This window comes from Musca autumnalis, unplaced genomic scaffold (genome assembly GCF_047663935.1).
Source record: "Musca autumnalis isolate F117 unplaced genomic scaffold, ASM4766393v1 scaffold_5, whole genome shotgun sequence".
Lineage (NCBI taxonomy): Eukaryota > Metazoa > Arthropoda > Insecta > Diptera > Muscidae > Musca > Musca autumnalis.
Window position 1 is genome coordinate 83,022,236 of NW_027412088.1, and position 16,169 is coordinate 83,038,404.

Here is a 16,169-nt window from a genome sequence, read left to right on the forward strand (position 1 = left end):
TCTGAAATCCTCCAGAAAAAGGAAAATCACTATAGAGCTAAGTAGTGACCCAAAAATTAATTTTAAAAAAGCCATAGACATGTGCTATTTTGGAAATAAAAGGGTTTCGTGGGCCGCTAAACAATACAATGTTCCGGCGCATGAACTGCAAGCAAGGGTTGATGTCCTGAAGGCAAACATCCTCGGTTAGAAGCCTTTGCCTTTTGAACCTTTTACTTACCTTTGCCTTTTAAACATTTTACTTACCTTTTAGTTACCTTTGCCTTTTGAACCTTTTACTTACATTTTAAACCTTTTACTTACCTTTGCCTTACTTTCCACCATCCTTTAGAAGAAGCAAGTACCACAAGCACGGCGGAGTTATTAGATGACTTGGACCTCCAACTAGGTGCTGATCTAATTCCAGACGAGGATAACATGATCGAAGCCATTGCGTTTTACAACAGGCACCGCGACGATTGGGGCGTGTCCATACTGTCTGTTGGTAAACAATTTTGCATTGATCGAAAAAAATTGTCAGCGGCCCTAAAATGCGATCCGGAATATCTTCGCAGAGAAAAAGATGAATTTAATAAAAGGTTCAAAAAACATCCACCTCAGCAAATTGAAAAATGAACTTATAAATATATACAATTAAAAAATACATATTTTTGCCTTGTTAACATGAAACAACAACAGGTAACAACAAGTACCTCAAAAAGCAATTCTTTAAAAAAAGAAAAAAAATTAAATTATTATCTAGAGAATATTTATAATACGCAACCTTGTTGTAAACAAAATGGGGATGTGATATGTTATATATTAAGTTTGTAATAAAAACAAAATCGAGTACCAATTTAAAATAAGAAATTAACATTATTTAGTTATTCCCATGTAACTTTGCATTGTCTTGTAATAATTTCGAATGTCTTCGCCTACACCTAATTTTTGGAGCCCCCTCTTTTGCAAATTTGTCGCTGAATTAATGATGACACATTAAAAATATTCTTTATGTCACTTTAAAATATTCTTAGAATAATACATTTCTTATCTACTTGTGGACGGTATAAATAAATACAAATTTTATTTTGAAACGAGTGATTTTGTACTTATCGAGAGGTTTATTTCCCACCATTATCATAGCCATCAGAACAGATGAAAAACCAGATTTTTTTACGGCACACAAACGCTATCAGTCAGTGGGGGTTGGTGGAATATTGTTAAGAGCATCATCATAAAAGAAGCTAATGTTTGGTTTACATTCGGCGTCTTTTCGTGATTTCGAAGGCGTTTCGTGATTTCGCGCAAAATCAAGCAAAATTTATCATGATTTCGCATACAAAAATGAAATCAACTCATTTCGTGATTTCAGCGAAATCAACATCGAAATCACAGTACACATGATATACGACCCTGTTTGTGACTGAAAAAGTACCAAAAGTTGCAACACTTTTCACGTATCACAATAAACAAGGTAGATGGTCAATTGCTGCAACAACAAAATTTTAGTATCAAAATTTGTAAACAATGTGAAAAAATATTAAATTACTTTGTTACAATGCTATTTTTCATTGTGTCCCGTACTTTTTTAATGGTAATGTTGGAAAAAAAGAGCGAATTGTCAAAAATTGCTTCCCCATACAAATTTCTAAAAAAAATACTGGAACGGAAAAATGGCGGAAATTGCAAAAACTCCAGTAAAAATGTCAAAATCAACGTATCAGCTATCGTATTTAGATGATAATGAACATGTTGCTAGTTTCTACTATGCCAAAATTGTATGACAGAAAACAGGAGAATATGGTGTTATTCGGCGTTTTTTTTTGGTTTAAAGAGTAGTGCAAGTCTTGCTAGATTTCTTAGTACGGTAACGCATTTTTAGCACTAAACGGGAAAACTGCTGCAAGTAGTAATATTTTGCAAGTTCTGAACACAACTTTTATCTATCAAAATTTATTATTATGATGTCTCAACGATAAAATCATTTTTTATATTTTCATTTGTTAGTGCTATACACAATTAATACGATATATAGATAAGTTTACGATAATTTTCGAAATAAAGTTGTAAAGTTCTATATCGTCGTATATTTTTGATGACTAATTCAATTTACAACAACTTGTTTTGAAAATTCATGTTCGATCAGCTGCGCCTATGCATCTACCTTGATTAGTGTGATATGTTTGAAATCAACAAAAAAATAAGTGTAAACACCGGGGTGTATTTCAGGATTTCGTGAAATCCAGTGGATTTTAAAGCGCAAGTGTAAACTTGGCATAACTATACTTTGATTACTTCGATTGATTGACTACAACGCTAATGTGTAAAAAAGCCGGTACTTTAAATATTCATAATTTGGTTGAGCAGAGCATTGTGTAAACAAATAATAATTATATAGCATCAACGGAGAGTAAACCAAGACTATTGAAATCTGAAAATTCAAGTGTGAGGTCATCGTCAAAAACCACCTGAGATGATGAGATGAAACATAACCTAAATATTGTAACAAAGCGACCCGTGTAGGGAATAATGGGTGGCAATATTTAACATTACTAAATGTAAGCCATTGTCGTCTTTGTTGTTTTGTGCATTGACAACGACAACGCGATACTATCGGTACTCGAGAAAATGCCAAGTGCGCTTCTTTAACGTGGCTTGCTTTGTTTGCTGCACTGCCACGCAATGTGTACGTTAGCACACATTTTACTCACTGATAGATACAACAACAGCTCCCCAGTGGGAAAATGGTGAATATATTACATTGAGAATAAATAACTTATAGCATTATATGATTTTCATTATAGAATTTGTCAAAAATAATCGAGAAAAGAATGCAATTTGAGCAAAATTTAATTATAACACTGTTGTTATAGGATGCATTATATTATTCATCCCAATTGAAGCGAAATGGTAATTTCTTTTGACGAAATTTACAAATTGATTACCGTCTATATTCCAGAATCTGTATATGATGGAATGTGTAGTTTCATAGTTTGTTTTTTCCTGATTCTTTGTCCTGTTATTTTCGGACGACTTCATGTCGCGTCATTGTTTAAGTTTGTAAATTTGTTTAGTTTTGTTTCATTCGTGTGACGGTGAAGATGTACGTTTTTTTAATGTATTCAAAGCGACATTGGAGGCGTTTAATATCAAATAAAAAGAAACGTTGTGCAAGTGCATACATCAAATGAAAACAAGTAAAGTGGGGTTCAGGCGATCAGTTTTGACTGACAGCTTTGCTCAAATAATCGGTTGCTTGCCAGTGTGGTCGTTCATTTTTGTCAGTCATCAGGCAACCACAACATTTTTTGTGGATGTTGGACAGTCAGCTGTTGGTTGTTTGTTTGTTTGACCGTGTGAACGAAACAACGTCAGTCAAGGAATAAATTAGCAGAGTAAATATCAAATAAAAGTTAAAAAGTCGTGTGTTTTTATTAATTTGATTGATTATTATTGCAAATAAGAGTATAAAATAGCAGACAAAAATCTTTTCCTTCATTTTAATATCGGCCAAGCAAAAAATTGCAAACAAAACGACAAACATGGACAACGAAAATGAATTTTTAAAGGAATTTTTATGTTGCTACGAAATGCAAAGATGCCCCTCTGGGACATAACCAGTCCAGAATATATGATGCGCGACATTAAAACAAAAGCATATGGAGAACTACTAAATGTTATGAAGAAATACAAAAAGGATTGTTTTATTGACGACGTCAAGAAGAAAATAAACGTAATCGGCTCATCGTACAGAAGGGAATTGAAAAAAATAAAGCAATCTGAATGTTCTGGAGCTGGAGTGGATAGCGTTTGGCTCAGAATCTCGAATTTCTTTTAAAATATTCACATATGAATATTGTTTTCGGGAGGCTATCCCATTTCCTTTTTCTTGTTACTTTATTTTCTTCCTCTAAAAGCGAAATGATCAAAAATGCACATCCAATCTTTTTGTCATCCATATTTATTCATAAAAGTTATTTATATGATTTTATAGCTATGTGAACACAGTAAATTTTCAACTTGACTGTTGGTTATCCAACTTGAATGAGTGTTTGGCCGCTATGAACAGCACAACAAAACTGAAGCAATCGATATTTGACCAAAAGCTGTCAGTCAAAACTGATCGTCTGAACCCCACTTAAGTAAAATTGTTCAACGTTTGCAAATTAAATACTTTTATAACATAAATATTAATATAAATTATTTATTACAGAAGTGTCAACGTGCGAAGGATATGACGAGAAAGAATACAAAAAGATATTAAAAAGGCATTCCAGCCGACTAAATTAAGACAGTTTAATAGTTGATTTACATTTAAGAAATCCGCTCGATCTCAATTGTCAATTCCATTGCTCAAAAGTCAAATGAAAGCCAATGGATTTCGGATGAGTTTTTATTTGACGTATACGCAAAGGAATTGACAGTTGAAATACACTCGATTTTGTTTTTGTATTCTGGAAATACGTGCTTACTTTTATAAAACCATGTTTATTACCAATAAAAAAATAATAAAATATAAACTAATAAAAAATTGAATTAAAATATATATTTTTAAAAAATACATATTTTTAATCTATTATGGGGGAATAAATTAAATAAATAATCAATTATATAATGTATTCTTGAAATAGTGTCCAAAAATGTATTATATTGAATGAATTATATTATGAATCACTGAGGCAAACAAAAGGAATGCATTATTTTCCTAGGACAGGCACCGTGTTAACAATAATGTATCCTGGAATCAATAAATCATAGTGTTTATGCATTACCTCCTCGTTTACCATTGCTTCCATTTTCCCACTGGGTCAATAAATCTAATTTGTAAAGGAATTCAAAGGATTTTAAATTAAATTAAAATTAAAAAAACGACATACTCCGTTTCTCCCGCCGAAAGGTATGAACAGCTGATAAATTCCATCACAAGAAGTAATCGAGTAGTCGTTGAAATACCTGTTTATCGTGTGTACTCGATTGTTATCGATTGTCGATAAATAAAGAGAAGGAAAGTGAAAGAAAATATCTAATTTTTTGATTTTTCGTTTGCTTTGACAATAATGTACCCAAAACCCAAATTCTACAGAAATAAAGAAAAAAAGACATAAAACTTCTGGTTAAAGAAAAATGGAAAAATAAGGTTTATGGGCCGATTCCGTACAGCGAGGCGAGTCGTGTCGCGTTGCCAGTTGCAATTTTTCCATTACGTATGGCAAAAGTCGTACGACGACGTCAAATGAACTTTACGGCGACAACAAATTAGCTGTCGCCGTTCATTTTTACTAACGAATAAAAATAAAATAAAAAAATAAAAATAACTTGTTATCGACGATTATTTTTCTATCGCTGTACGTAAAGCATTTTTAAAATTTTGTCACAGAGACGATAGACGACGCGACATGACTCGCCTCGCTTTACGGAATCGGCCCATTAATCTCTAAAGATATGTGGCTTTGTCTTACGAAAATGAACTTTCGTGCGCATTCATGAATTCAAAAGTCGATTTACGTATCCCTAACTAAAACTGGTCAGTGAGTGTTGGTCAGTGTGTTGTGTGTTGTGTCTGTGCGTGCGAGTCCTTACAGGAAAATAACTAGGATTTGGAAAAATTAATTACTAATAAAGAGACTGATTACCTACCTGACTGAATAAAGTAATTTGATTATAAACAAAAACAAATAATTATATAAAAAATAAACAAGTTTGGATTTGTTACACGAAAACAAAAAATTTTGAGCGTCGGTTGTTTGCCACAAACGTTAAAAACAACAACAAGAAGTGCAAGAAAAATCCAGGTAAAAATTGCGCTGGGAAATTTTGATTTAGAAACTCTATTTTATCCCTTCTGTATCCAATAGTTTAACTCGGTGTCACGGTTTTTAAAATTGAAGTGCAAAGAAAGAAAAACGGAAAATCTCTATGAGCTTGCGCAGCATTTATCCAAAGGAATGTCAAAAGATTCGACGCCACCAATCAATATGAATTTGCAACATCAGCAAGAAGATTTTGCAAAGAAGAAACAAGAAAGAGAACAAGAAATCCAGGCCATACAAGAAATGTTAAATAATATCACAAAATCAAAGTCGCCACAAGAAATAAAAATGGATGGAACAGTAGTCCAAAATAAGGAAACTGAAAACAAGAACAATGAAACAAAGGAAAACGCTGCCTCAACGTTGCGCAGAAGCAGCACTGATTTACAATTGCAAAGGGCAATAACAACAACCACTACAAAGACTAATATACAAAAACCCGTCGCTAGTGGTGGACGGCAGTCTCGCATAGATTCTGTTAGATCACGAGTTTGATAAAAAAAAACCTAAAAGCTATGAAGACTATTCGGTTATTGCTGCTTCATGTAAGTCATTTTCTACTTCCTCTAGAACCTCTTCTGCAGCTTTGGCAACATCTTCAGATACTTCCTCGGCAGCGGCTAGGGCAGCAGCTGCTTCCCGGGCTTTTTCATATTTGTTAACCTCTGTGGAACAATAAAAGAACATTAAATTAGCAGTTCAAAATAATTCTTATTATAACAACCTACCAAATTTACTGATATCGACTCCAAGTAAACGTTAAATATGGTAAGCAGGCACGTAAACTGGAGGTGCCACGCCAGCCAACAATGTGTAATGTAAAGCGTTCGTCGCTATATTTCAAGATACAACTGCCTACAACACCTAGAAGAAAATTACCAAAAATTTTATATTTAATCACTAACATATTTTACAGGCTCCCAAACTTACTCAATTCTTTGCTTCCTTTAGTTCTGTGGTCGAAGGAGGTTTTGTAGGATCTGTACAATTTAATTGCAAAATTAAATCTTCTTTCTCCACTACAATACGACGACTTGGTCCGACAAAGGCATTGGTAGTTTGTAACCCTTCCTGGGCCAAACGGAATGGATGTTGCGTGTGGCGATTTTCACAGCGAACAAAGACTTGACACCAGTATTAATAATTTTAATATTGTTTTCATTGAGCAGCACCAAATCTCGAATCAATTCGGAACAATAATAAATATTCTTCTTTTTCTCGGTAACACAACGTGTCATCAAACAACGACTTCCAACATTTCAGCACCAGGTCTGGTGATACCCATATCTTTACCCATGTAAATTATAGGCCCATGTAGAGTACCATCATCGCCATCGCTTTCAGTTCGATTACATGATTGGTAACCATTATTATTATTGTCAATCATGTAATTATTATTGTCAACATCATTGGCTAAAACAAAGCCAGGATTTTATATTTTTAAAATATTTTAAAATATTGATCAATTGACATCAACTAATCAACTAATGGCTCCAGCATTTGTTTCATTAATGAAAAATTGTCATTCAAAACTGACAATGTGTACTGTACTTAACTTTTGAAAATGGTAAAACCGGCAAAAGTAGCAAAAGTAGTGAACTGCTCTCATATGAATTGTGTGGTGTCTGAAGTAAAGGAACTCTTTTCGGGTAAAAAGTGGTAAAACCTGAAGATTCTTGAACGTAAAGGAACAGAGCTAACAATAGACGCCAAAATCTTTGAATACAAAAAAAAAGACAGTTTGACGAATTTTGTGCCGTTAACTTTTCAACCTTAACTCTGTGTGTATGAGAGAAAATAAGGCTGAGTAAAAGGGAGACTGTAATTAACCACAATTGAAACCAAATATGTCGGTGCAATTATTACTGCATTACAACAACTCTGTATAAGATGCAATTTTAACTTTCCAACAACAACGGCGACAAAAATGACGGCAACGACAAAGGCAACCCGAACACCACCAATAACACCAACAACAACGGCAACGACAAAGGCAACGAAAACGGCAACCTCGCAAACCTCAACGACAAAGGCAACGAAAACGGCAACCTCGCAATCCTCAACGACAAAGGCAACGAAAACGGCAACCTCGCCAACCTCAACGACACCGGCAACGAGAACCTCGCAAACCTCAACGACGACACTGACAACGACAACCTCAACGACACCAACAACAACGGCGACCTCGCAAACCTCAACGACAAAGGCAACGAAAACGGCAACCTCGCAATCCTCAACGACACCGGCAACGACAACCTCAACGTCAAATCAACATCAAGTAAGGCACTTCGGCAAAGTCTGAAATCCTCCAGAAAAAGGAAAATCACTATAGAGCTAAGTGGTGACCCAAAAATTAATTTTAAAAAAGCCATAGACATGTGCTATTTTGGAAATAAAAGGGTTTCGTGGGCCGCTAAACAATACAATGTTCCGGCGCATGAACTGCAAGCAAGGGTTGATGTCCTGAAGGCAAACATCCTCGGTTAGAAGCCTTTGTCTTTTGAACCTTTTACTTACCTTTGCCTTTTAAACATTTTACTTACCTTTTAGTTACCTTTGCCTTTTGAACCTTTTACTTACATTTTAAACCTTTTACTTACCTTTGCCTTACTTTCCACCATCCTTTAGAAGAAGCAAGTACCACAAGCACGGCGGAGTTATTAGATGACTTGGACCTCCAACTAGGTGCTGATCTAATTCCAGACGAGGATAACATGATCGAAGCCATTGCGTTTTACAACAAGCACCGCGACGATTGGGGCGTGTCCATACTGTCTGTTGGTAAACAATTTTGCATTGATCGAAAAAAATTGTCAGCGGCCCTAAAATGCGATCCGGAATATCTTCGCAGAGAAAAAGATGAATTTAATAAAAGGTTCAAAAAAGCATCCACCTCAGCAATTTGAAAAATGAACTTATAAATATATACAATTAAAAAATACATATTTTTGCCTTGTTAACATGAAACAACAACAGGTAACAACAAGTACCTCAAAAAGCAATTCTTTAAAAAAAAGAAAAAAAGTTAAATTATTATCTAGAGAATATTTATAATACGCAACCTTGTTGTAAACAAAATGCAGATGTGATATGTTATATATTAGGTTTATAATAAAAACAAAATCGAGTACCAATTTAAAATAAGAAATTAACATTATTTAGTTATTCCCATGTAACTTTGCATTGTCTTGTAATAATTTCGAATGTCTTCGCCTACACCTAATTTTTGGAGCCCCCTTTTTTGCAAATTTGTCGCTGAATTAATGATGACACATTAAAAATATTCTTTATGTCACTTTAAAATATTCTTAGAATAATACATTTCTTATCTACTTGTGGACGGTATAAATAAATACAAATTTTATTTTGAAACGAGTGATTTTGTACTTATCGAGAGGTTTATATCATAGCCATCAGAACAGATGAAAAACCAGATTTTTTTACGGCACACAAACGCTATCAGTCAGTGGGGATTGGTGGAATATTGTTAAGCGCATCATCATAAAAGAAGCTAACTATACTTTGATTACTTCGATTGATTGACTACAACGTTAATGTGTAAAAAAGCCGGTACCTTAAATATTCATAATTTGGTTGAGCAGAGCATTGTGTAAACAAATAATAAGTATATAGCATCAACGGAGAGTAAACCAAGACTATTGAAATCTGAAAATTCAAGTGTGAGGTCATCGTCAAAAACCACCTGAGATGATGAGATGAAACATAACCTAAGTATTGTAACAAAGCGACCCGTGTAGGGAATAATGGGTGGCAATATTTAACATTAATATTTAACATTACTAAATGTAAGCCATTGTCGTCTTTGTTGTTTTGTGCATTGACAACGACAACGCGATACTATCGGTACTCGAGAAAATGCCAAGTGCGCTTTTTTAACGTGGCTTGCTTTGTTTGCTGCACTGCCACGCAATGTGTACGTTAGCACACATTTTACTCACTGATAGATACAACAACAGCTCCCCAGTGGGAAAATTGAGAATATATTACATTGAGAATAAATAACTTATAGCATTATATGATTTTCATTATAGAATTTGTCAAAAATAATCGAGAAAAGAATGCAATTTGAGCAAAATTTAATTATAACACTGTTGTTATAGGATGCATTATATTATTCATCCCAATTGAAGCGAAATGGTAATTTCTTTTGACGAAATTTACAAATTGATTACCGTCTATATTCCAGAATCTGTATATGATGGAATGTGTAGTTTCATAGTTTGTTTTTTCCTGATTCTTTGCCCTCTTATTTTCGGACGACTTCATGTCGCGTCATTGTTTAAGTTTGTAAATTTGTTTAGTTTTGTTTCATTCGTGTGACGGTGAAGATGTACGTTTTTTTAATGTATTCAAAGCGACATTGGAGGCGTTTAATATCAAATAAAAAGAAACGTTGTGCAAGTGCATACATCAAATGAAAACAAGTAAAGTGGGGTTCAGGCGATCAGTTTTGACTGACAGCTTTGCTCAAATAATCGGTTGCTTGCCAGTGTGGTCGTTCATTTTTGTCAGTCATCAGGCAACCACAAAAATTTTTGTGGATGTTGGACAGTCAGCTGTTGGTTGTTTGTTTGTTTGACCGTGTGAACGAAGCAACGTCAGTCAAGGAATAAATTAGCAGAGTAAATATCAAATAAAAGTTAAAAAAGTCGTGTGTTTTTATTAATTTGATTGATTATTATTGCAAATAAGAGATAAAAATAGCAGACAAAAATCTTTTCCTTCATTTTAATATCGGCCAAGCAAAAAATTGCAAACAGAACGACAAACATGGACAACGAAAATGAATTTTTAAAGGAATTGTTATGTTGCACGAAATGCAAAGATGCCCCTCTGGGACATAACCAGTCCAGAATATATGATGCGCGACATTAAAACAAAAGCATATGGAGAACTACTAAATGTTTGCTCTGTTCCAGAAATACAAGAAGGATTGTTCTATTGACGACGTCAAGAACAAAATAAACGTAATCCGCTCATCGTACAGAAGGGAATTGAAAAAAATAAAGCAATCTGAATCTTCTGGAGCTGAAGTGGACAGTGTTTGGCTCAGAATCTCGAATTTCTTTTAAAATATTCACATGTGAATATTGTTTTCGGGAGGCTATCCCTTTTCCTTTTTCTTGTTACTTTATTTTCTTCCTCTAAAAGCGAAATGATCAAAAATGCACATCCAATCTTTTTGTCATCCATATTTATTAATAAAAGTTGTTATTTATATGATTTTATAGTTATGTGAGCACAGTAATTTTTCAAATTGTGACTGTTGGTTATCCAACTTGAATGCACGACTAGCACGATTTCAACATGGCGACGTCAAGTTTATAGGCGAGGGGTATGAAGTAGTGAAACCCATGTACATGGTTTTCTGTGTTGCCTCTTCTTGTTCTTCGTTGCAAGATTTTTCTTCAATTTTCTTTCATTTTTATTTTCTTAAGCAAACGTTAACAACAAAACAAACATAAATATATTTAATAAAAACATTTAATTAATGAACTAGTAAAAATTTAACTATTAATATTAATTTAATTATTAATGTTAATTATTTTATGTTGTTTTTGGTTTATTTATGTCTTTTTTTGTTTTTATTGGTATGAGAAACACAACAAACGCGAATGGTGAAATAAAGAGGACACGCAAAGATCTTAAATTTTACGTTAACGTGTGTGGACATTAACGAAATTTGAAAAGAAACTTTAACGAAATTGGTTTCATGAAACCTTGCTAGTCTGACCATCGACTATGAACAGCACAACAAAACTGAAGCAATCGATATTTGACCAAAAGCTGTCAGTCAAAACTGATCGTCTGAACCCCACTTAAGTAAAATTGTTCAACATTTGCAAATTAACAGCGTGTTTTTGTAAAAAGTTTTTGCCCATTCGTTCGTCGAAAAAATGAACGAGTACTCATTTTGGTTCTTGTAAGCAAATAACGAGTTCAAGTGAGTGAGAAATGGAAAAGAGCTTTTTGTATTCGTCATTTTTTGGTTTTTGTAACAAAAAACTGTGCGTTATTTACGAACGCAAATGTCAAAAATAAACGAAAAGAATATACCCTTCGTTTGGAAAAAAATATTAATAAAGATATTTGTGAAATACAATTTGTTTGTTATTAGTGAAAATAAAATAACAAAAATGGAAAATTGTGATGAAACATATAAGAAAAAATGGTCTGTAAAATATGTAAACAAATAAAGTGAAAAATATATTGATTTTTTGAACATCTAGCAACAAACGGACAACGAATGCTCAATTCCAAAAATTGGTGGATCTCATGGAACTTTACCCACAATTAGCAACTGGTCGTCCAGTTTTCGGGTCAAATAAATTGCAAGTGGATAAGCAGTGGGATGATGTAGCTGTATCATTGAATGCCATGGGTCCTCCAGAAAGAACCAGCTCTGAATGGAGAAAAGTAAGTTAACGTACATATGAAACATCTCAGAAGACAATAATACATTACAAAAACTTTAATTTTATAGACTTGGGCAGACCTAAAAAGCCGCACAAAGCAAAACATTGCTGAAAATAAAAAGTGTCTTAAGGGAACTGGTGGTGGACCATGCCGTCTTAAAACATTATCTCCACTTGAACTACAAGTAGATAAAATCTGTCAGTTATCGACAGCTGCAGCTCCGGATGGTAATGTGTTTGGTATTGAAACCCCATGTCCCGATGAAATAATCTGCGAAATGGATAAAGATATTATTGAGTGTTTCAGCCCATTATCTGATATCAATGGGACAATTGACGCAGTTAAAACGCCTACTGACCAAAATTTTTCTGAACAGTCTTTTACACAAGAAATGAAACCAAAAAGAAAGTGGAGCCGAAAAAGATGTTTTAGTGAATCCAATGATGATAAAGAAGATAACCAAATGAAGTTACTGCGTCAGCAGGTAAAATCACAGGAACATATATTACAAGCTATCAATATTCAAGCAGAATCATCAAAAATCATCGCTGACTCAATCAAAGCCCAGAACGAAATTTTACAAAATTTAGTGGAATCTGTAAAAGTAATTGCTAAAACAATCGAAACTATATGCCATAATTTACAATAGTTGTAAAATATGTTCTTGGGTAATTTATTTTTTGTTGATTATATTTCACAATGCGAATGAATTAATTAATGGTATTGGATTATTTTTTAAATACAAATACATTCTAGTTATACTTCTACCTCAGCAATAAATGGTTGTTTATTCTATACATTCATACAAACTGCAAAAAGAGAGATATTCCTGAATATATAATGCAATATTCTAATTACCAAAGTACATAAAACCGTGTACCTATATCGAACATATTCTCTAGGGAGGTGTTTACACAACAAATTGGTTGGAAAATGTGGCTAAAACTTTAGAAATAATTAAAACGGGAAGCGTTTATATACCTTAAAATGGTAGCTGTTCGTTTTTCTCTATCAAAGATTCAAAATATACACAATTTCTACATCAATTTCATTTTAGCAATTTCTTTTTAGGGGCTATACAAATATTTGGTCGGCGAATAAAATTCTTTTGTAATTTTGATAACCTTTCTTTGCTGTCGTGCACGAAACTAGTGGTTATTAGATCGAGTTCCATACTAGAGTAATTTTATGAAATTACGGTAGTGGGGAACTCGATCTAATAACCCCTAGTTTCATGCACGACTACAAAGCAACTGACGTTTCGGAACCAGCCCAAATAAAATATTTTACATTTACACTGTGGACAATGGTGTCAATGGAGGAATTGTTTATCAAATTTCAGCATACGTTACCAGAATATATCTGTAGAAACAATATATCAATAAGAAACGGGAAACAATTTTTATTTACAATATTTTATTCACATTTTATTTACAAGAAGCTTAGGTACAAAGTTGTATGTCCATAATTATTTGAATGGACTTTATTTTCAAATACAGATAACAGTCACACATACGAAAGTGTTTCTTCCTAAACTTTCCCCTCTTTGTACGTATGGCTACTGACATACATATGTATACATATATACATTCTATATTACATGTTGTTATTTGGTCTTCATCGTAAGTTCAAAGCAATTTGCTCTCTTATAGCTTCTGCATATACCGATAACTCATTTGATTGTGAGTTCAATTCATTGACATTAATAGATTCACTGGTATCTAAAATGTTTGTATTTCGATCAGGCTCCCAGGTATGTTTAAAATGAATGCACATGTTATGAAGTGCACAAACAGCGTTCACAATTTTAGTCGTTTTCCGTGGGTTATAGAATAATCCTCTTGAGCCAATAATACACCTAAAACGATTTTTCAAGACCCCAAAACAACGCTCTATAACGTTCCTTAATTTGGCATGTCTTTCATTAAATTTAGTTTGGTGTCTCTCGGTTGGATTTGTGTATGGGACCATCATGTAGGGCATAAGTTTGTAGCCGGAATCTCCTGTTGTACAAAACAGAGATTACTTAATTTTGATTCAAATATGTATATCCAAGCTAAAATTGTACAGACTCACCTAAAAGCCACGTATTTCTTTTGCCATTCAGAAATTGATTTTTGTAGTACTGCTCTGCAGTACTGTTCTTCCAAATAAATGCATCGTGATTGGCGCCTGGATTTCTTGCATCTACAAATGTGATCATCATGTTATGATCACATACCTAAAATCCAGAGTCGATTAGAGTTTATAACACAAATGTTGAAAGAGAGGCTGAATTCGGTATCGTCGGTTGCTTAGCAAATGTGTGAATTATTATGTTTCTTAATGGGCGTGTAACTGAAATATTTTGACGAAGTTTAAACAACACAATGCAAATGACGACACGGAAGTCAGCAAGGTTACTACAACGACCAGTACTTACTGCCATAACATTTACGCTGTAAAATCCTTTGTAATTGTAATACAAATGTTTCACTGTCTCTCCCGGTGACTTTATGCGGACATGCGTCCCGTCTACACATCCTATGACACCGGGTATGCCGCCTCTATTGTAAAAGTGTTCCTTAATTCGGATTTCTTCCTGATCAGTGGTTGGTAGCTTTATCCATTTCGGGCATATATGGTTTTCAAATATGTCAAGACACTCCGATATAATTACAGATACCTTCGACTTTGACACAGCAAAGGGTTCCTCCTTTCCAACTGAAAACTGATACCCACCCGTGGCAACGAATGATAGAAATATACCCAATTTTGTTTGGGCAGGAATATAGGTGTCTCGGCGTGCCTCTCCCATTTTTGAACCCATTTCATCCAACAAAAACAAGAAAATTTCTTTATTGACTCGAAAACTGGCTACAAATCTGGAAAAAATGAGTTTACTGACTATGGTCAACACATATGTATACAATTTGGCTTCTTACCTCTCTTCTGGAATTTCAAGGATATTTTCGGCATCGTGTATTCTCCTTCGCGGAATATTTTGTGTTCTGTTATTGAAATGAATTGCAATTGTACCAAACATTTTGAATTCATGTAAATATATTTTCTATTTTGACACTTTTTATGTTTGTAAAAAACTGTTTGTAAACAATGAACAGAGTTACCCTCATTTTGCAATAATTCCATTGAAAATTATACAAAGAGATACCAAAACAAACACATTGGCAATAATGGTTTAAAACGAATGATAAAAGCTTAGGAACTGTCAATCGTTTCTAGACGAAAGCTTTAACAAATATTACAAAAACCAAAAACCACGAACGATACGTGTGACAATTAGAACAAATTACAAAAACTGGCTGTAAATACTTTTATAACATAAATATTAATATAAATTATTTATTACAGAAGTGTCAACGTGCGAAGGATATGACGAGAAAGAATACAAAAAGATATTAAAAAGGCATTCCATCCGACTAAATTAAGACAGTTTAATAGTTGATTTACATTTAAGAAATCCGCTCGATCTCAATTGTCAATTCCATTGCTCAAAAGTCAAATGAAAGCCAATGGATTTCGGATGAGTTTTTATTTGACGTATACGCAAAGGAATTGACAGTTGAAATACACTCGATTTTGTTTTTGTATTCTGGGAATACGTGCTTACTTTTATAAAACTATGTTTATTACCAATAAAAAAATAATAAAATATAAAATAATAAAAAATTGAATTAAAATATATATTTTTAAAATATACATATTTTTAATCTATTATGGGGGAATAAATTAAATAAATAATCAATTATATAATGTATTCTTGAAATAGTGTCCAAAAATGTATTATATTGAATGAATTATATTATGAATCACTGAGGCAAACAAAAGGAATGCATTATTTTCCTAGGACAGGCACCGTGTTAACAATAATGTATCCTGGAATCAATAAATCATAGTGTTTATGCATTACCTCCTCGTTTACCATTGCTTCCATTTTCCCAC

General features: G+C 33.5%; 2 protein-coding genes across 3 annotated transcripts; both read left to right on the forward strand.

The window, feature by feature from the left end:
• The first annotated feature begins 5,412 nt into the window (after positions 1 to 5,412).
• Positions 5,413 to 9,161, forward strand: LOC141405302 (uncharacterized). Of its 2 annotated transcripts, XR_012413177.1 has the most exons (3): positions 5,413 to 5,771; positions 5,835 to 8,271; positions 8,418 to 9,161. XR_012413177.1 is itself a non-coding variant. In XM_073989499.1 (2 exons), exon 2 carries the CDS (start codon positions 7,717 to 7,719, stop codon positions 8,089 to 8,091), a length of 375 nt encoding a protein of 124 aa, XP_073845600.1. In that variant the 5' UTR covers positions 5,413 to 5,771; positions 5,835 to 7,716; the 3' UTR covers positions 8,092 to 9,161. The 2 variants fall into 2 exon arrangements, 1 of the variants encoding a protein (XP_073845600.1); XM_073989499.1 differs by having other exon boundaries at positions 5,835 to 9,161.
• Positions 9,162 to 11,937: 2,776 nt separating this feature from the next.
• Positions 11,938 to 12,967, forward strand: LOC141406851 (uncharacterized). The gene is made up of 3 exons (XM_073992964.1): positions 11,938 to 11,982; positions 12,041 to 12,227; positions 12,295 to 12,967. Exons 1-3 carry the CDS (start codon positions 11,948 to 11,950, stop codon positions 12,874 to 12,876), a joined length of 804 nt encoding a protein of 267 aa, XP_073849065.1. The 5' UTR covers positions 11,938 to 11,947; the 3' UTR covers positions 12,877 to 12,967.
• Positions 12,968 to 16,169: the final 3,202 nt, after the last annotated feature.

Excerpts from the sequence above, each read along its gene's own strand:
- LOC141405302 (XM_073989499.1), top strand. The coding sequence starts at position 7,717 with ATGACGGCAACGACAAAGGCAACCCGAACACCACCAATAACACCAACA.
- LOC141406851 (XM_073992964.1), top strand. The coding sequence starts at position 11,948 with ATGGAAAATTGTGATGAAACATATAAGAAAAAATG. Across the intron at positions 11,983-12,040 it reads GAAACATATAAGAAAAAATG|CAACAAACGGACAACGAATG; the intron begins GTCTGTAAAATA and ends TTGAACATCTAG. Across the intron at positions 12,228-12,294 it reads CCAGCTCTGAATGGAGAAAA|ACTTGGGCAGACCTAAAAAG; the intron begins GTAAGTTAACGT and ends TTAATTTTATAG.